Here is a 20659-nt window from a genome sequence, read left to right on the forward strand (position 1 = left end):
AACAAGTCTCTCACAGATCCAAAATCCAAAACCCCAAACAAACCCTTATACGCCTATTTATATTCTGTGCCATTTTCCCACTAAATACACACTCTCTCTCTCTCACACAAACTAAAAAGCAAAAAAAAAAAAAAAACTCGCGCTCGCTCTCTCTCTCTGGGTCTTATTAGCACTGTGAGCACTGACAGTGCGCAGGATAAGCAGTGAGAGGGTGCGCACGATAAGAGAAATTACGATGGATCGGAGGGCAGCGTTTTTTGTAGGATTTGTCTGCATTGTGATCGCCGGCGTCGGGGGTCAATCTCCGGCGACTTCTCCCAGCTCTACTCCCAACACGCCTTCTCCACCGACTCAGTCTAGTCCTCCATCTGGTGCACCACCTCCGGCCACCACCACTGCTCCGCCTACTCCTGCGGCTACATCGCCACCTCCAGTTACTCAGTCTCCTCCACCGGCGGCTACTCCACCACCGGTGAGCGCTCCTCCTCCGGCTACTCCTCCACCAGTTAGCTCTCCACCTCCTGCATCGCCTCCTCCGGCTACTCCTCCACCAGCCACTCCACCTCCCGCAACTCCACCTCCAGCTACCCCTCCTCCAGCAACCCCACCACCTGCTACCCCTCCACCAGCAACTCCTCCTCCGGCAACTCCACCACCTGCACCACTCGCATCGCCACCTGCTTCAGTCCCTGCACCAGCACCAAGCAAGAAGAAGGTGAAATCTCCAGCTCCGTCTCCCTTGGGGCTGAGTCCACCGGCTCCACCAACTGATGCTCCAGCACCTAGCTTGCTCGGAACTGCTGCTCCTGGACCAGCTCAAAACGACGACGTAAGTCTCCTCCTCCTTTTTTGCCCTACTAATAAATAATATATTTAAGACACATAAAAATGTGCACATGAACATGATCCATCGTCGTTTAGCGCCGATCGATCTTAGTGTTTAAGGTTTCCAACTTTGAAGTATTACCATACGATCGATCTGGTTTTAGTCTCCAAAATGTTAATAAAGTGATATAGAATCAGATACATAAAAAAATAGTGATAGTAATTTTACATTTAAAAAAAAAAAAAAAAAAAAATTTAAACAGTTGATAATCAATGTTTTTTTTTAAAAATATAAGATGAATGTTAATTTGGATTAATGAGTCCTTAAACTTATGATGATCTAGTTTATAGAGTTAGTTAGAGGAAGTTAATTTCCAAGGTAGTTTTTTCCTGTTGCGGCGAGGGAGCAATGTAGTCGAGGATGAAGTGGATCTTTCTGTGTGTCAGACTTTTGATCATGTGTCTCCGGTGTTCCAGTTCTATTGGCTGGAACTCACGTGAGGTTGGGGAGCCGTGTAGATCTGATTAGTACTGTATAGTCAGAAAAGCACGTGTTCCTTTTTTTAACTATTTAAAATTAAAAAAAAAAATTAAAAAGATTTTCGGACACTACTATTACCATCTAGTCCCTCCCCATCCTCTTCTCCTTCATCAGGTATAACAATAGCAAATCCAAATCAGACGATTCACATGAATAGTAATTGATTGCACCGTACGAAGGAAGTAAACGTGACCTATTAAAAAAAAACCAATAAAAGACAAGGGAAAGAAAAAGAGAGAAAGTTGTAGGGGTTGATGCCATTGCCAGCTAGCGATTGAGCAGATATATATAGAGAGGCACAAAGTGTTGTGGCTAGGAGTGAGACCGCAACACAAGACACAGAATTCTAAGTCTGCAAAGATAAAGATAGGTCATAGCATGGGGTGCCTGTACTCTCGTGCGTGCTGGTTCACACAGTTTCAGGTGCAAAGTATTTTAATGAATGATTTGGTAATTTAAAAAGTGAACTTGCATACCAATGGATCATGCTACAGATTGAGATTAGGGTAGTTTCCATGTAAAAAATACTATTATATTAGATTTGTGAGATTGATATTTACTAATTTTTAGCAAACCCACCAAAGTTTTGGGACTTTGTTGTTTTATTATTATTGATTATTAAAAAAAAAAAAAAACTATTTATTACCATGTTTTAAAATAAAAATATTTTCTTACAAATCAGGTCCCAATTTATATTCTTCTCCAAAAAAAAAAAAAAAAAAAAAAAAAAAGGTCCCAATTTATATTAGAATAAAACAAAGCAGTAGCTAACAGGTACTGGCCCCAAAGTAAAATTTTGTACTACTTTTATGCTGCAACTTTAAATCATTTTTAGTCTAGTATAGACATTTCTTTTTCATTTATGTTCTTTTTGGGTGTATGTTTCTGTTTCATTGACTGTAATTACTTTTAGAAAGGATCTACATTGCATGTCCAGACATATATGATTCCTAAAGATATTTGGTTGATTGAGATTTTGGTAGTCATCTCACACAATTAAGTAATTAGACACATTTCACTTCAAGTAGCAACTGAGAACCTGTCCTACTCCTACCCTTGCTCATGTTGTCACATACCTGAAAATGGTAAACAGGGGAAGGGGATGATCAAATATGTCTAGGATTTTTCTTCACAACGATATGGAATGTCCGATGATAAGCAAAAATTGTGTCATGGGATTTAGTTTTTGATGTTTCATATATATTATATTGTCTTTTACAATTAATGCTATTATTGTTTAACAAGCTTTGGTGCAACCTTATATTGCAGAGTGGGGTGGAGAAGATCTTGTCCATTCAGAAGATGGTTGGGAGCTTGGTCTTTGGATGGGCTCTCCTATGGTTGGTTCTTTAGAGCTGCGTTTTTACCTTCATATTTCTGTGTTATCACTTTTGCCTCTATATATTACTTACTGCCCATCATTATAGTTCTACCTGATGATGGGACTTTCTTTCTACGTGTATTTGAGCTATATACATTCGGTTGAATTCTTTGGGAGATTTTTGGAGGGGAGTTTTATGTATTATTGACTATTGAGGGGAGTTATTTTGTATTGGATTGTAGCTACCTCTTTCTTTCTCTGTCTATGCCTCACTTTTGATTGATTATTCATTATTGTCTCTCTTTTTATTCAGTTCTGTTAATACATACTCAAATAGCATATTAGTCCTGTTCCGTATTAAATACTTAAGCACTTATCCAAAAAAAAAAAAAAACTTTAGAGCATAAATGAAGCCCCGCCTAAAGGCAAAAATATTGTTGCATGTTTGGTAAGAGTGGGAAACTAATTTGTTGAAATTAAAGGAAAATTGTATGAACGTTCTTGAGGATTACATTTTTGATATTATCAAGTTTCCTGGGTTGAGTAATACAATTAGGCCTACAAATATTATAATTAACCAGAATGGAAACCTCCAATTGGGTGAGGAAAAGATAGGGAGGATATAAAAAGGGTGATCAAAATAAAATTAAGATTATGCCTTCTCAATTATGTGTACTTTTGGGTAAAAAAAAAAAGAAAGAATTCATTCATGTGAAACAGAGGAATTGTTTACAAGACCAAAAGCAGGACATGTCCCTTCGCTTTGGAAAAGAGTGCTAGCCGAAGTAAGTACCATGGACTTTCGAGACTAAGAGCATCATATGGCCCATTGCATTGCAAAAGAGAAGTGGACGTGACAGACCAGAACATCATATGGCCCATTAAAATGCAATTCATATTATACATCTGAATTAGTGCAAGTCACACTATATCTGAACGTATTTGAAACCAAAAGAATATCTGAATATATATGTGATATTGTTGATATAATATATTCAGGATATCCAAAGAAGTGTGAACATATGGTCCAATTGGACCCATATTATCGCAGACATTCTTTAATGGCTATCGGCACCTTTTTGCAGTGATAAAAATGGTCTTCTATTCCAATACAACCTGAGTTGTTACTCGTTTACAACATGAGCCATTCACATGTATACATCCTAACCTTCTCACATGGTAGAGCCATAGAGGGGATACCTTAAATATCTTATCCATTTTAAATGGGGCTGGGCTATGACAAACTTTAGCCTAGCATTGCCTCATCAACTTCGGTCAAACTTTCAGCAATTTCCGTAGCAGCAAGGAATCATGAAAACTAACAAATTTCAGCTTACTTGAGGAAAGGTAACCCTTTGATTGGGCAAGGATAAAGCTCGGAAAACCAAACAAATGACGTGGTTATTTCAATAAGGTTCATGTTATTAAATGCCCTTAGGACAATTGTTAATAAACCATAATAAGAAAGTTTTGACATCACTTATATAGAAAATACAAAATACTGTTAACAACATTTATTATTTTATCATTCTCCTAATAAAATGTTTCTAAAAATAACTCCTAAACAAATGCCCGCATTGGTTAACATTTCCCATTCAATAATTTAACCATCTTATTTTTGGAAGAGAGTTTCAGTACTTACCAAAAGAGGAAAAAATTGTTTTCCACAAGTGAAAGGTAATAAATACAAAAGGTTATTGACATCTCGTTTTTTTTCGCTAAAAGGAGGCTATTATTCATTCAAATATGTACCTAAAGTTAATCAATTATATGTGGGTTTGGGATATCAAAATTTAAACAACTTGTAATGTATATATTTTTCCCTCCAAGTAAATTGTGCTATCAAATGTGGAAGGTCCTACTTAGACGATTTATTATTTTTTGTTATAGTTGCATTCACATAGGGTTGTGGGATTCACTCCATGTGATAGGGATATTGCATACAATGTTTACGTATAATACCACCTCGTTTTTGGGATTTCATTTGATAAGGAATGATTAGAGGTTGGAAAATTGGAGTTTTTCCAGCATCTAATTGTGCTTCTTGTAAAGAGTAATGTTGAATATTGTCAACCTAACTTCTCTCTACAAGGCTCTCTCTCTTACATAATTTTTGAATTCTAAAAGTTTTTTTTTTTTTTGATACAAGATGGAATTCTACTCTAACCTAATCTAATTGTATATGTGTGTGAAATTCCCTTCTAGAGACTTGAACCCCGGCCCTTGCCCCCCACACTCCATAAGCACTTATACTTGGATCCCCTTTTCATGATGGTTTGTTCTTGATTTTATAGAGGTAGATGAATTAAGATATTCAAATTTCCCTCTAGTTCCTCTATTTAAGAGTTTTTGAACTCATGTTTATCCTCTTAGACATATCTAATACTATATATAAAAGCAGAAGCATATTCCTGCAATTAAGGAGGTTTTCCCACATTAGCAAAAAAAAACCCTTAAAAACCTACCACGCTCCTAGAAAAGGAAGCGCAAAAAAAAAAAAAAAAAAAAAAGGCGAAAACTTATAAACACCATTCAAGCAGTGCGAAAACTTAAAACCATCAAGCGGCGCAGTCATTCGGCCAAACGTACAAACACAAATACAAAACCCCTCTCTCCATTGTTTTACATGTTCATTCTAACTTCTCCTACCAATTTTCCTCCCTTTCCTTCCCTTTTTCACTGCTTTATTCGTTCTCTGCCCTATTACTTTTCTATCGACATTCCTTTGTGACAACAAACTATTCAGAAGTCAAAACCATTCCTTCTCTGCAACAATTGACAATTCAAAAGGTAAGCACGCCTTTTTTTTTTTTTCCTTTTTTTTTTCTTTTTTTCTATTCAACTACCATTCCCAATTGCCTAAAACTGCCTACAGATCGTTTTTCCATCTACTGAATTTAATTTTTTTCCTTTCTCTTCCATCTTTTTCTCCAATTGCAAATTATTGATTCCTTGTGCCAGATAAACCCATTAGGTCTTCCACAAAAAGAATCTCTCAATCAAGGTTTAAGGTTTGGCTACCTGTTACCCTAATTTTCCATTTATTTTTCTTCAGTTTATTGAGTTATGTTTTCTTCAATTGTTGTATTGGTTAGATTTTATTTTTGTTTGGCAAATTTTTGTTAGGTTTTCACTTTTTTTTTTTTGTTTTTTTTGTTTGCCTTTATGTTTTGTCAATTACTGTAGAGTGAACATTTATTGATGATTTTTCTCAAAGTGAAATTATGGTTTCCCTGGAATTATTTACTGCATTCTTTTAATAGAAACAAACATATAGATAACAAAGATTTTGTTAAATACTATTTTGCTGCATTACTCAATCAAGGTTTAAGGTTTGGCTATTGTAGGGACACATTTTGGAGCCCAAACCCAAAATGTAAAGGGATATTGGCCCAGTGAGCCTAGTACAATAAATTTGTAGAGAGTGAGTTAGAGAATTAGGCCCTAATGAGTTGAACAACGGCCAGAATGGGTTTGAAAGATAATCAAACAAAAGCAAGAAGGATTGATCCAAATAAATTCACTCTCGGTATGGTTCGAGGAGGTAAGTTATAATATAAATCAATTCAACAGATTACTAATACAATTTTGATTGCTACCGTCCTTTTTCTCTCTCTTTTCCGATCTCTCTTCCATGAATGGTCTCTTACATTATATAGTTCCCTTTTGATGATCTTGACCATACATTTGTTGATCATTTAAGCCACTACTTGAGTGTCTGTCCCATCGGACACCCCCTCAGGCCTTCTGTGAGTTGAGGCAGCCAAGACAGCACTGTTCAAGGGTCTTCTTCACATTAATGTAGCTAGAAAGTTAGCTGCAGAGTATTTAATGCGGTGGTAGCAGTTTTTCCTTTAATATTTCTGAACTCCCATTCTTCCGGTACATTCATAAGGCACGTCCCTCTCAGTGGCATTTTTTGGAAGGTCACTTTGAGTGATAGAACATACATTCGATCCGTGCTTCATTTATCCGAGGAGACAATCCTCCTCGAACCACCTTTCTCAACCTTTTCGCTTGTACGTTACTTATGGGACTCTGAACTTAACACCCTCACAACTACTTATTCGTCCTCAGACCAATCAATGTTCTCGGTCAAAGCCCAAAGCCCAATATACAATTTTGGGCCCTTATCCCTACAGCTACCATTTTCCCTAATTTCCGACTTATTTCTTCAATTTCTTGAGTTCTGTTTTGTTCTATTGTTGTATTGATTTTTTTTTTTTTTTGGGTAGATTTTTGTTAGGTTTGAGCTTTTTTTGGTTTGCCCCTAAAATTTGAATTGATTTACGTTTTGTCAACTACTGCATGTTAGGGAATTATTTCCTTAATATGATTGTATGGTTTACACACTAATTTTTAGATCTATGTTTTGTTGAATCGTTCTCAAAAGAATAAAAGAAAAGAAAAGAAAAAAAACGTTGAACTGCTGGATTACCTTTTAAATGGAAACAACCCTTGATTTTAATAGCCATATTAGAAACATAGATGGTTTGAAATCTAAATGTTTGGAGAGTACAATTATTTATAATTTTTTAAAGTAAAATTATTGGATTTTTTATATTAATTACTGAGTTTCTGTAGATTGAACCGCATTTTCTCTGATCTCCTTTTTTTTTTTTCTTTTTTTTCTTGATATTTAATTTTACTATTATTTCTCTACTGATCATGTCTCTGATTTACTGGAATACTTATTTTGTTTTGGTTTTTTTTTTTTTTTTTTTTGAGCATCTTCCGCTTTCTTTTTGCTTTAAGAATAATTTCTCATATAGTTCAAAATTGTTCTATTAGACTTGGTATCTGTTAATTTTTGTACTGCTCAGGCTATTAGGCTAAGTTTATTGGCAGGGTTTTTATTTTTATTTTTATTTTTTATGTTGTTGTTGTTAGCTTTGCTTATTTTTTTTATTCATTTTTTTTTATTGTGTATGTCTTAGTGTTTTGGATTTGAGTACTTATAGATGATTTACTTTTATTTATTTATTTTATGAATAGTTTTTTTTTTTTTTGATGGGATATTTTATGAATAGTTGATTACATAATAATGGGTGAAAAGTTTCATGAATTCCATAACTTGGGTGTGCATATAATCTAATCTATCTCTTTGTGTAATTTTGAAGCAAAGCCTAATAAATTTGAGGAACCTATGTGTAATTAATCTTGATTCTTACTGTCAAAGAAACTATTATCAACTTCCTTACAATGATTATTTCTGACTCTTTTCTGTAGTCTCTTTTACACTATTCTCCTATTTTTTCTATCCCTTATTGAATACTTATATACAAAATAGAACATAAAATTATTTTAGTGTTATTAAACTTCAGTTTGGTTTTATTAGACATTCAAATTTCTTACTGTTTACTTCAAATAAACCTGCCATGTTTTGCTATGTTTTGTGTTTTCAATGACATTTTTATTCTCATGTGCTATTGTAGATTTATCATCTCTACTTTGGCTTGTAAGACCTTTTTTACTATTCAAGAAGAGCTACTAAATTAAATTGAGAGGTCAATACAGCCTAATTTTCCTTTTATTTAGATTTGTGTCTCTTTATCATTTGTTGATGTTCCAATAAAAAATATTTGAACAAAAATAGTTTAAAAAGATTATTAAATATGTACCCTTTGATTCTTAAAACAGATGCTATTTTTTTTTTCCACTTTAACATTTTATAATAGTAAAAGAAAAAATGGAAAATACAAGAATAACACGACAAAAAAGATGGATGATAATGTTTAAGAAGCGATCCAAAAGAAAACAATATGAAAGAAAATACTTTACAAAATAAAGTTACTGAAGCTAGGAAATACAGAAAAATAGACATTGCTTGAAAAAAAAAAAAAGGGTGGGGGGAGAGATAGTACGGTGGTCAATCATGAAAACTCTTCGTTACATTTACCTAGTATAAGTATGAACCTTTTTGAGACAAAAGATTCGTTAGATATTGATGTTAATATTTTCCATTCCTTTGGAGAAAATGAGTCGAACTTAACTAATGATATTGAACCTTGGAATTTTGGCCCACCTTCTTATGTATGTAACCATTGTGGTGCAGTATTATGGTATGAAGAAAGAAGTGTAAAATCTAAGAGGCCTAGAAATCCAAAATTTTCTGTGTTGTATGGAGGGTAAGGTGAAGTTGCCTTTGCTTAAAAAAAAAAAAACACCTCTTCTTCTTAATGAGCTATTAGATCCTCTTAGTGTACAACGATCTAAAACATTCAAGACTCAAATAAGGAGTTATAATGCAATGTTTGCAATGACATCCATAGGTGGCAAGGTGGATAATAGAGTTAACGATGGTAGAGGCCCTTACATTTTCAGACTTAATGGTCAAACCCACCATAGGATTGGAACACTTCTTCCTAATAATGGTGAGGACCCACAATTTGCACAACTATATTTCTATGATACTAAAAATGAAGTCCAATATAGAATGAATGCCTTTGGTAGAAATCTTGTTAATAAAGACCTTGATCCATCTATTGTTGACACATTGGTCCAAATGTTTGATGAGTCAAACAGTTTGGTGAAGATATTTCGTATGTCTAGAGATCATTTCATACAATGTGATATCCATTGTTTAAGATTACGTCTTATTGGCTCACGAACTACAGATGGAAGAGAGTTCAATCTTCCTACATGTTCTGAAATTGCTACAATCATTGTTGGCGATATTGGTGTTGATAATGCATACCATGATATTATTGTGGAGTTAAAAGGAGGGAAACATAGGATCAATGAGTTGCATCCATCGTACATGGCATTGCAACATCCTCTTTTATTTCCATATGGTGAGGATGGCTTTATGCTTGGCATTTTGTGTAGAAATATAGATGAGATCAGATCTGACACAAATGACTTTGTTACAATGAGAGAGTATTATGCATTTAGATTGCAAGAGTGTAATGGTGAGGGACATACTTTGATATCTGGTGGTCGATTATTTCAGCAATTTGATGTAGATGCCTATACATGTATTGAGGCAATAAGACTTATGGGGTGAAGAATAACCAAGAAAAGTTAAGGATTGAACTGTATAATGGATTGAAGGATGCAATTATGAGGGGTGATACTACCCCTGCATCTGCTAGAAAAAGATTTGTTTTACCTTCAAGCTTCACAAGAAGTCCAAGGTACATGATTGAAAATTACCAAGATCTCGTTAATAAATACAAAAGGTTATTAACATCTCGTTTTTTTCGCTAAAAGGAGGCTATTATTCATTCAAATATGTACCTAAAGTTAATCAATTATATGTGGGTTTGGGATATCAAAATTTAAAAAAGGCGAAAAACACATTTTGGTCCCTACATTTTCGCACGATTCCTACTTTGGTCCCTAAATTTTATTTTTACCGCTTTTAGTCCTTGTTTAGAAAAACGCCTTTTGTTTTAGTCCTTTCCGTCAGTGCCGTTAGGGCACTGACCTACGTGGCAAACGGAATTATTAAAATAATAATAATAAATTTTATTTTGTCATTAAAAAATGCCAAGTCAGCATTTAAATTTTTAAAAATAATTTATTAAATTTAACTAAATAAAAAAATAAAAAACAGAAATAAAAATAAAAAATCACATTAATTAAGATTGAAGTGTGTCTTGAGCAAGAACAATAAGAACACAAACCCAGATTTAAGTACACAAACCCAAAAATTAAAATTCAAAAATTAAAATTTTCAAAATCACCATATTCTCAACCCAGCAAAATCATCAAATCCTAAAACTCCAAACTACCAAATCAATCCAAAAATATCTCACAATCAATCCAAACAAAAAAATCTTAAACTCAGAAAAACCCATCAACCACCACGTCTGAAGCAAGCCACGAACTCAGGGACAATCACAGTGACCAAACCCTGAGCAACTCATCAGTGGCAAGGAAGATGCTGCCAACAACTTTGCCCGTGGCCACTACACCAGTAATTTTTCCAAACTCCCTTATTGTTATATACTGTGTTTTTGTGGTTGTTTATTTATGTTGACAATTCTTGTGTGTTGTTTAATTTATGGCTGTTGGAAAAGAGATTGTTGATCTTTGCTTGGATAGGATCCGAAAGCTTGCAGATAACTGCACTGGTCTTCAAGGTTTCTTGGTTTTCAATTCTGTTGGTGGCGATACCAGATCTGGTCTTGGATTGCTTCTTTTGGAGCGCCTCTCTGTTGATTATGGCAAAAAGTCGAAGCTTGGTTTCACTGTCTATCCCTCACCACAGGTCTCCACACCCGTTGTAGAGCCTTACAACAGCGTCCTTTCCACACATTCCCTCCTCGAGCACACTGATGTCGCTGTGCTTTTTCTTCATGTTTAATTCCTTGTTGAGGTTTAATTTGATGTTCTTATTTTTTGGGTTTGTGATTTTTGGATTTTAATTTTGTGTTCTTAAATCTGGGTTTGTGTTCTTGTTGTTCTTGCTCAAGACACACTTCAATCTTAATTAATGTGATTTTTTTTTTTTTCTGTTTTTTATTTTTTTATTTAGTTAAATTTAATAAATTATTTTTTAAAATTTAAATGCTGACTTGGCAATTTTTAATGACAAAATAAAAATTTTTATTATTATTTTAATAATTCCGTTTGCCACGTAGGTCAGTGCTCTAACGGCACTGACGGAAATGACTAAAATAGAAGGCGTTTTTCTAAACATGGACTAAAAGCGGTAAAAATAAAATTTAGGGACCAAAGTAGGAATCGTGCGAAAATATAGGGACCAAAATGTGTTTTTCGCCTTTAAAAAACTTGTAATATATATATTTTTTCCCTCCAAGTAAATTGTGCCATCAAATATCAATAAGTGGAAGGTCCTACTTAGACGATTTATTATTTTTTGTTATAGTTGCATTCACATAGGGGTTGTGGGATTCACCCATGTGATAGGGATATTGCATACAATGTTTACGTATAATACCACCTCGTTTTTGGGATTTTATTTGATAAGGAATGATTAGAGGTTGGAAAATTGGAGTTTTTCCAGCATCTAATTGTGCTTCTTGTAAAGAGTAATGTTGAATATTGTCAACCAAACTTCTCTCTACAAGGCTCTCACTCTTACATAATTTTTGAATTCTAAAAGTTGGATCCCCTTTTCATGATGGTTTGTTCTTGATTTTATAGAGGTAGATGAATTAAGATATTCAAATTTCCCTCTAGTTCCTCTATTTAAGAGTTTTTGAACTCATATTTATCCTCTTAGACACATCTAATACTATATATAAAAGCAAAAGCATATTCCTGCAATTAAGGAGGTTTTGCCACGTTAGCAAAAAAAAACCCCCTTAAAAACCTACCACACTCCTAGAAAAGGAAGCGCAAAAATAAAATAAAATAAAATAAAAAACCGCGAAAACTTATAAACACCATTCAAGTAGTGCGAAAACTTAAAAACATCAAGTGGCGCAGTCATTTGGCCAAACGCACAAACGCAAATTCAAAACCCCTCCCTCCATTGTTTTAAATGTTCATTCTGACTTCTCCTACCAATTTTCCTTCCCTTTCCTTCCCTTTTTCACTGCTTTATTCATTCTTTGCCCTATTACTTTTCTATCGCCATTCCTCTGTGACAACGAACTATTTAGAAGTCAAAACCATTCCTTCTCTGCAACAACAGACAATTCAAAAGGTAAGCATGCTTTTTTCTTTTCTTTTTTTCCTTTTTTCTTTTTCTTTTTTTCTATTCAACTACCATTCCCAATTGCCTAAAACTGCCTACAGATTGTTTTTCCATTTGCTGAATTTAATTTTTTTTCCTTTCTCTTCCATCTTTTTCTCCAATTGCAGATTACTAATTCCTTATGCCAGATAAACCCATTAGGTCTTCCACAAAAAGAATCTCTCAATCAAGGTTTAAGGTTTGGCTACCTGTTATCCTAATTTTCCATTTATTTTTCTTCAGTTTATTGAGTTATGTTTTCTTCGATTGTTGTATTGGTTAGATTTTATTTTTGTTCGGCAAATTTTTGTTAAGTTTTCACTTCTATTTTTTTCGTTTGCCTTTATGTTTTGTCAATTACTGTAGAGTGAACATTTATTGATGATTTTTCTCAAAGTGAAATTATGGTTTCCTTGGAATTATTTACTGCATTTTTTTAATAGAAACAAACATATAAATAACAAAGATTTTGTTAAATACTGTTTTGCTGCATTACTCAATCAAGGTTTAAGGTTTGGCTAATGAAGGGACACATTTTGGATCCCAACCCATAAATGTAAAGGGATATTGGCCCAGTGAGCCTAGTACAATAAATTTGTAGAGAGTGGGTTAAAGAACTAGACCCTAATGAGTTGAACAACGGCCAGAATGGGTTTGAAAGATAATCAAACAAAAGCAAGAAGGATTGATCCAAATAAATTCACTCTCGATAAGGTCCAAGGAGGTAAGTTCTAATATAAATCAGTTGAACGAATTATTAATACAATTTTGATTGCTACCGTCCTTTTTCTCTCTATTTTTTGATCTCTCTTCCATGGAGGGTCTCTTACATTATATAGTTCCCTTTTAATGATTTTGACCATACACTTGTTGATCATTTAAGCCACTACTTGAGTACCTGTCCCAACAAACACCTCCTCAGACCTTCTGTGAGTTGAGGCAGCCAAGACAGCACTGTTCAGGGGTCTTCTTCACATTAATGTAGCGAGAAAGTTAGCTGCAGAGCATTTAGGGTCCGTTTGGATATAGCTGAAAACTGAAAACTGAAACTGAAACTGAAAAATACTGTAGCAAAATAATTTTTAAATGTGTAAATAGTACCGTGGGACCCATTTTTAATGAAAAAATTGCTGAAAAGTGAAATTTGTGGGTTCGTGAATAGTATACGATGTGCACTGATTGACTAAAAAAAGTTTGGAAAGTCCAACTTTGCAGCTACTGTTCATTGAACAGTGCATGAACAGTAGCCACAAGTCTAAAAAATGCATGAAAAAAAAAAAGAAAAAAAAGGAAAAACGCAGACGCAAACATTTCAGTTTCAGCCGAATCCAAACGTAGCCTTAATGCAGTGGTAGCAGCTTTCCCTTAAATATTTCTAAGCTCCCATTCTTCCAGTACGTTCATAAGGCACGTCCCTCTCAGTGGCATTTCCTGGAAAGTCACTTTGAGTGATAGAACATACATTTGATCCGTGCTTCTTTTATCCGAGGAGACAATCCTCCTTGGACCACCTTTCTCAACCTTTCTGCTTACACGTTACTCATAAGACTCTGAACTTAACACCCTCACAACTACTTATTCGTCCTCGGACTAATCAATGTCCTCGGCCAAAGCCCAAGGCTCAATATACAATTTTGGGCCCTTATCTCTACAGCTACCATTTTCCCTAATTTCCCATTTATTTTTTCAATTTCTTGAGTTCTGTTTTGTTCTATTGTTGTATTGATTATTATTATTAATTTTTTTTTTGGGGGGTAGATTTTTGTTAGGTTTGAGCTTTTTTTGGTTTGCCCCTAAAATTTGAATTGATTTATGTTTTGTCAACTACAACATTTTAAGGAATTATTTCCTTAATATGGTTGTATGGTTTACACACTAATTTTTAGATGTATGTTTTGTTGAATCGTTCTCAAAAGAAGAAGAAGAAAAAAAAAAAAAAAAAACCAAACGTTGAATTGCTGGATTACCTTTTAAATGGAAACAACCCTTGATTTTAATAGCCATATTAGTAACATGGATGGTTTGAAATCTGAATGTTTGGAGAGTACCGTTATTTAAAATTTTTTAAAGTAAAATTATTGGATTTTTTATGTTAATTACTGAGTTTTTGCAGATTGAACCGCATTTTCTCTAATCGCCTTTTCTTTTTCTTCTTTTCTTGATATTTAATTTTACTATTATTTCTCTACTGATCTATGTCTCTGATTTACTAGAATACTTTTTTTTTTTTTTTGAGCATCTTACGCTTTCTTTTTGCTTTAAGAATAATTTCTCAAATAATTCAAAAGTGTTCTATTAGGCTTGGTATTTGTTAATTTTTGTACTGCTCAGGCTATTAGGCTCAGTTTATTGGCAGGGTTTTTATTTTTATTTTTATTTTTTATGTTGTTGTTGCTAGCTTTGCTTTTTTTTTTTTTTTTTTTCTTTTTTTTTATTGTGTATGTCTTAGTGTTTTGGATTTGAGTACTTATAGATGATTTACTTTTATTTATTTATTTTATCAATAGTTGATTACATAATAATGGGTGAAAAGTTTCATGAATTCCATAACTTGGGTGTGCATATAATCTAATCTATCTCTTTGTGTAATTTCGAAGTAAAGCCTAATAAATTTGAGAAACCTTTGTGTAATTAATCTTGATTCTTGCTGTCGAAGAAATTGTTATCAACTTCCTTACAATGATTATTTCTGACTCTTTTCTGTAGTCTCTCTTACACTATTCCCCTATTTTTTCTATCTCTTATTGAACACTTACATACAAAATAGAACATAGAATTATTTTAGTGTTATTAAACTTCAGTTTGGCTTTATTAGACATTCAGATTTCTTATTGTTTATTTCAAATAAACCTGCCATGTTTTGCTATGTTTTGTGTTTTCAATGACATTTTTATTCTCATGTGCTATTGTAGATTTATCATCTCTGCTTTGGCTTGTAAGACCTTTTTTTCTATTCAAGAAGAGCTACTAAATTAAATTGAGAGGTCAGTACAACCTAATTTTCCCTTTGTTGCTTTTAATTATTTAGATTTGTATCTCTTTATCATTTGTTGATGTTCCAATAAAAAATATTTGGACAAAAATAGTGTAAAAAGATTATTAAATATGTACCCTTTGATTTTTAAAACAAATGCTAATTTTTTTTTTCCACTTTACCATGTTATAATAGTAAAAGAAAAAATGGAAAATACAAGATTAGCACGACAAAAAAGACGGATGATAATGTTTAAGAAGCGATCCAAAAGAAAACAATATGAAAGAAAATACTTTACAAAATAAAGTTACCGAAGCTAGGAAATACAAAAAAAATAGATATTGCTTGAAAAAAAAGGGGGGGGGGGGGGAGATAGTACGGTGGTCAACCATGAAAATTCTTCGTTACATTTACCTGGTACAAGTACGAACCTTTTTGAGACAAAAGATTCGTTAGATATTGATGTTAATATTTTCCATTCCTTTGGAGAAAATGAGTCGAACTTAACTAATGATATTGAACCTTGGAATTTTGGCCCACCTTCTTATGTATGTAACCATTGTGGTGCAGTATTATGGTATGAAGAAAGAAGTGTAAAATCTAAGAGGCCTAGAAATCCAAAATTTTCTGTGTTGTATGGAGGGTAAGGTGAAGTTGCCTTTGCTTAAAAAAAAACACCTCTTCTTCTTAATGAGCTATTAGATCCTCTTAGTGTACAACGATCTAAAACATTCAGAACTCAAATAAGGAGTTATAATGCAATGTTTGCAATGACATCCATAGGTGGCAAGGTGGATAATAAAGTTAACGATGGTAGAGGCCCTTACATTTTCAGACTTAATGGTCAAACCCACCATAGGATTGGAACACTTCTTCCTAATAATGGTGAGGACCCACAATTTGCACAGCTATATTTCTATGATACTAAAAATGAAGTCCAATATAGAATGAATGCCTTTGGTAGAAATCTTGTTAATAAAGACCTTGATCCATCTATTGTTGACGCATTGGTCCAAATGTTTGATGAGTCAAACAGTTTGGTGAAGATATTTTGTATGTCTAGAGATCATTTCATACAACGTGATATCCATTGTTTAAGATTAAGACTTATTGGCTCACGAACTACAGATGGAAGAGAGTTCAATCTTCCTACATGTTCTGAAATTGCTACAATCATTGTTGGCGATATTGGTGTTGATAATGCATACCATGATATTATTGTGGAGTTAAAAGGAGGGAAACATAGGATCTATGAGTTGCATCCATCTTACATGGCATTGCAATATCCTCTTTTATTTCCATATGGTGAGGATGGCTTTATGCTTGGCATTTTGTGCAAAAATATAGATGAGATCAGATCTGACACAAATGACTTTGTTACAATAAGAGAGTATTATGCATTCAGATTGCAAGAGTGTAATGGTGAGGGACATACTTTGATATCTGGTGGTCGATTATTTCAACAATTTGATGTAGATGCCTATACATGTATTGAGGCAATAAGACTTATGTGGGTGAAGAATAGCCAAGAAAAGTTGAGGATTGAACTGTATAATGGATTGAAGGATGCAATTATGAGGGGTGATACTACCCATGCATTTGCTAGAAAAAGATTTGTTTTACCTTCAAGCTTCACAGGAAGTCCAAGGTATATGATTGAAAATTACCAAGATGCAATGGAGATCTGTAGATGGGCTGGCTATCCAAATCTGTTTGTTACCTTCGCATGCAATGCAAAATGGCCGGAGATTGAGCTTTTCATGTCTAGGAAACCTGGGCAGAAAGTAGAAGACCGACCTAATGTGGTTTTGAGAGTATTCAAGATAAAACTTGATCAACTTTTAAATGTTTTAAAGTATGGTTGACACTTTAGAAGAGTGATTGCAGGTACACTAAACTACACACCTTTAATATTTTTTTTTTCTTTCTCCTTTTTGATCTTCATAATTACTCTAAATTAATATAATTAACTTGATATTTTGGTACCAATTGTCTACACCACTGAATATCAAAAGAAAGGCCTACCTCATGCACACATATTGCTTTTTTTACATAATGATGACAAACAGGGACGAAGCTAGGACTTAGAGTTAGGGGGGGCAAAAGTATAAACAATTTTTTTTTTTTTGAAACTCCAAGTAAGCATTCATTTAGAAGAGAAATGCTATATCCACAATATTTTCACAACAAATTGTAAGTGGTAAGTTATTATTGGTTGTTATAAGTGAGCAAAAAAGTAATTTAAGTTGTGGATTTAAATTAGAACCAATAATAACTTACCGCATGTGATTTGTTGTGAAAATGTTGTGGACGTAGCATTTCTTAATTTAGAAAGTTAAGCTTTTTTTTTTACTTTTTTTTTTGGGTGTCTTGTGTGTTGTCAAATGTGTATGGGTGTTCACTTAGACTAGTTAGCATTGGCTTAGGAATTTTTTTTTTTAATTTAATTTTTTTTTTGTTTGTGTCTTGCGTGGGTTTGTTTTAAGGTGTTGTTTGGGCTTAAGTTTGTTATTAGTAAATTTTTTTGTTAAGCTTGTTAAATTTATTTCAAATTTTAGATCAATAAAATTTTTTATAACCTTTAAAAAGATCAATAATATTGTTGAGAGGACAAAGTGCAAATTTATTGAAACAAAAATTGCTAAAATTAATACACACACATATATACTGAAAGTTCCAATAGTGTAAAAACACCCTTGAACGTTTAGACTCCCAATTTACAAATTAACCAATTCAAGCTTTATGTCAAACAACTAGTGTGCGGAAAATGAACAAAAGCTATAAAACAGAATTGGTAAACAATCTAAACCAATTTAAAATCACAACCTACAACAGATAATAAAAGGCAAAGATAAAAGGGAAGGAAGATGCAAACACAAGGACAACACGCGATGTGTTATCGAAGAGGAAACCGAAGCCCTCGGCGTAAAACTTCTCCGTCGCCCTCCAAGCAGTAAGTAATCCACTAGAAAATGTAGTTGGGATACATGGACAGCAATAGACCCTCCAAGCCTAATCTACCCAGTGTACCTAAGCCTTCCAAGTTTCTTGCTCCAACGAGGTTGCGCCGAACCTATTTCTTTTCTAGCTTCTCGGAATCCGCTACTTGACCACATCATCAACCAATGTAGATTGGTTCCTTCCTAACTGCTTCCCAGAACACCAAACAGCCCTCTCACAGTAATGGATATGGTGAGAAAAGGTTTTGGTAAAATGCCTCTCAAAGATTTGACAATGGAAAGGAAGAGAGTTGAGGAATTTGAAGAGACGCTTATGTAAAGATTGTAGATGAATCAATCTTGTTTTACTCTATTGTTTTTCTCTCAAAATTCTCTTTGGAAGCCCTCTTTCATTTATGGGTATAAGGGGTATTTATACTGGGGTGAGAAAAGAATGTGAAACGTCAGGTTTTTCAAAACAGGGGTGGCTCGTGGCTTGGACTTGCGGCTTGACTGAGTCGCGAGTTCCAGCCGCACGATAACAGAACAGCCAGTTGTCCTATTTTGTCCTGTAGTACTCCAGCTAGCATGATGCTTTAACTTCTGGCATGCTTGGCACGTGTGCTGCTTCTAGCGGCTTGCAGCCGTGAGTCACCCGCGAGATCCAACCACGGGACTCTGTTTTCTTGCACACTCTTGAGCATTCAACACTCTATCTCACTCACTACCCTTACAACAAACCCACCTAAATACAGGGTTACTAATTGCTGAAATACAAGCAAATTTTGCACGGAATAAAGCCAACAAGATGGTTGATTAAATTCAACCTTACATATACTAAAAAAAATTTGAAAAAATTTAGGGGGCCACTGCCCTCCAAGTCCAACTATAGTTTCGTCACTGATGACAAGCATCCTACAGCAACAGGAATTGACAAGATAATCTCAGCAAAAATTCCAGATTTGAATAAGTGACCTCTAGCTTATGATGCTGTCAAACAATACATGGTCCATGGTCCTTGTAGATCTATAAATTTTGTATGATTGAGAACAAATGTGTCAAGCACTTTCCTAAGAAATTTTGTTTTCAAACCACTGTTAATAATGATGGTTTCCCAATATATAGAAGAAGGAATAATGGAATACTTGTTGAAAGAAACGGAGTTAGACTTGATAATTGATTTATAGTTCCTCACAATATTGACTTATTGGTGAAATTTCAAGCCCACATAAATGTCAAGTGATGTAATTGTTCAAGGTCTATCAAATACTTATTCAAATACATAACGAAGGGACCTAATCGTGCAATTTTGATTCTTGAAGAAAATTTACATGTTGATGCTTTACTAGAATGCAAAATATGACAGATACGGATGAAGTTAAGGAATACTTAAATTGAAGATATGTGTTTGCCATAGAGGCATGCTGGAGGATATTTGAGTTTGAAATCCACTATCGACAGCCTGCTATTCAAAGACTTAGTTTCCATATCGAAAATGAACAACCGGTTGTTTTAAGGATACTCAGTATTTAGATAACGTTGTGGATGGACCAGATATTAGAAAAAGTAAATTTATAGAATGGATGAAAGCAAATGAATTGTATGAAGAAGCAAGGGAATTGACTTATTTTGAATTTTCAACAAAATGGGTTTGGCATAAAAGAGACAAGGAATGGAGATTGAAGAAGTTTGGAAGATGTATAGGGAGTATATACTATGCTCATCCTAAAAATGGAGAACGTTTTTATTTACGGATGATATTAAATGTTGTTAAAGGAGCTCGATCCTTTAAAGAAATAAGAACTATAAATAATGTAGTAAATTTAGATTTCATATCAGCATGTTATGTGCTTGGTTTGCTTGATGATGACAAAGAGTGGCATGAAGCTTTAAATCATGCGCCACATTGGGCTTTAGGAAAACAACTTCATGAGCTTTTTGTCACAATACTGATTTTTTGTGAGGTTTCTGACCCTTATAAATTATGGATTTCGAATTGGTGGCTATTATTTGAGGACATTCTTCATCGTCAAAGAGCAGTTTTACGCTATGACAATCTACATCTTGATGACTTCCTATTGTAGAACTATGCACTTAGTGATATAGAACAAATTTTGATAAAAAATGGAAGGTCTTTGCAAGAATTTGAAACAATACCATATTCAAACACATTGCTTCTGAGACAATATAACAATAGAATATTACAAGAAGAATTGGATTATGATAGAGATTCTTTGGCAGCAGAACATATTGAACTTTTTAATGGTCTTAATTTTGATCAAAAGAATATATATGATGCAGTAATTGATTTTGTTTTGAGAAATAAAGGTGACTTCTTATTTGTATATGGACATGGAGGAATAGGAAGACTTATCTTTGGAAAACCATTATATGCTGATTGCGTTTAGAA

At 33.9% G+C, this 20659-nt stretch overlaps 2 protein-coding genes across 2 annotated transcripts; both read left to right on the forward strand.

Moving 5' to 3' along the window:
• The first annotated feature begins 43 nt into the window (after window positions 1-43).
• LOC115969155 (classical arabinogalactan protein 9-like) lies at window positions 44-2995 on the forward strand. The gene is made up of 2 exons (XM_031088729.1): window positions 44-829; window positions 2636-2995. The coding sequence occupies exons 1-2, from the start codon at window positions 236-238 to the stop codon at window positions 2717-2719; spliced, it is 678 nt and encodes a 225-aa protein (XP_030944589.1). The 5' UTR covers window positions 44-235; the 3' UTR covers window positions 2720-2995.
• Window positions 2996-10541: 7546 nt separating this feature from the next.
• Window positions 10542-10998, forward strand: LOC115966734 (tubulin alpha-2 chain-like; the record flags this gene model as incomplete). The annotated part of the gene is made up of 2 exons (XM_031085904.1): window positions 10542-10608; window positions 10703-10998. Coding segments are annotated over 2 exons (363 nt in total), but the record flags the coding sequence as incomplete, so codon positions are not given.
• Between the last annotated feature and the right edge of the window lie 9661 nt (window positions 10999-20659).

Source organism: Quercus lobata, chromosome 11 (genome assembly GCF_001633185.2).
Source record: "Quercus lobata isolate SW786 chromosome 11, ValleyOak3.0 Primary Assembly, whole genome shotgun sequence".
Taxonomy (NCBI): Eukaryota; Viridiplantae; Streptophyta; class Magnoliopsida; order Fagales; family Fagaceae; genus Quercus; species Quercus lobata.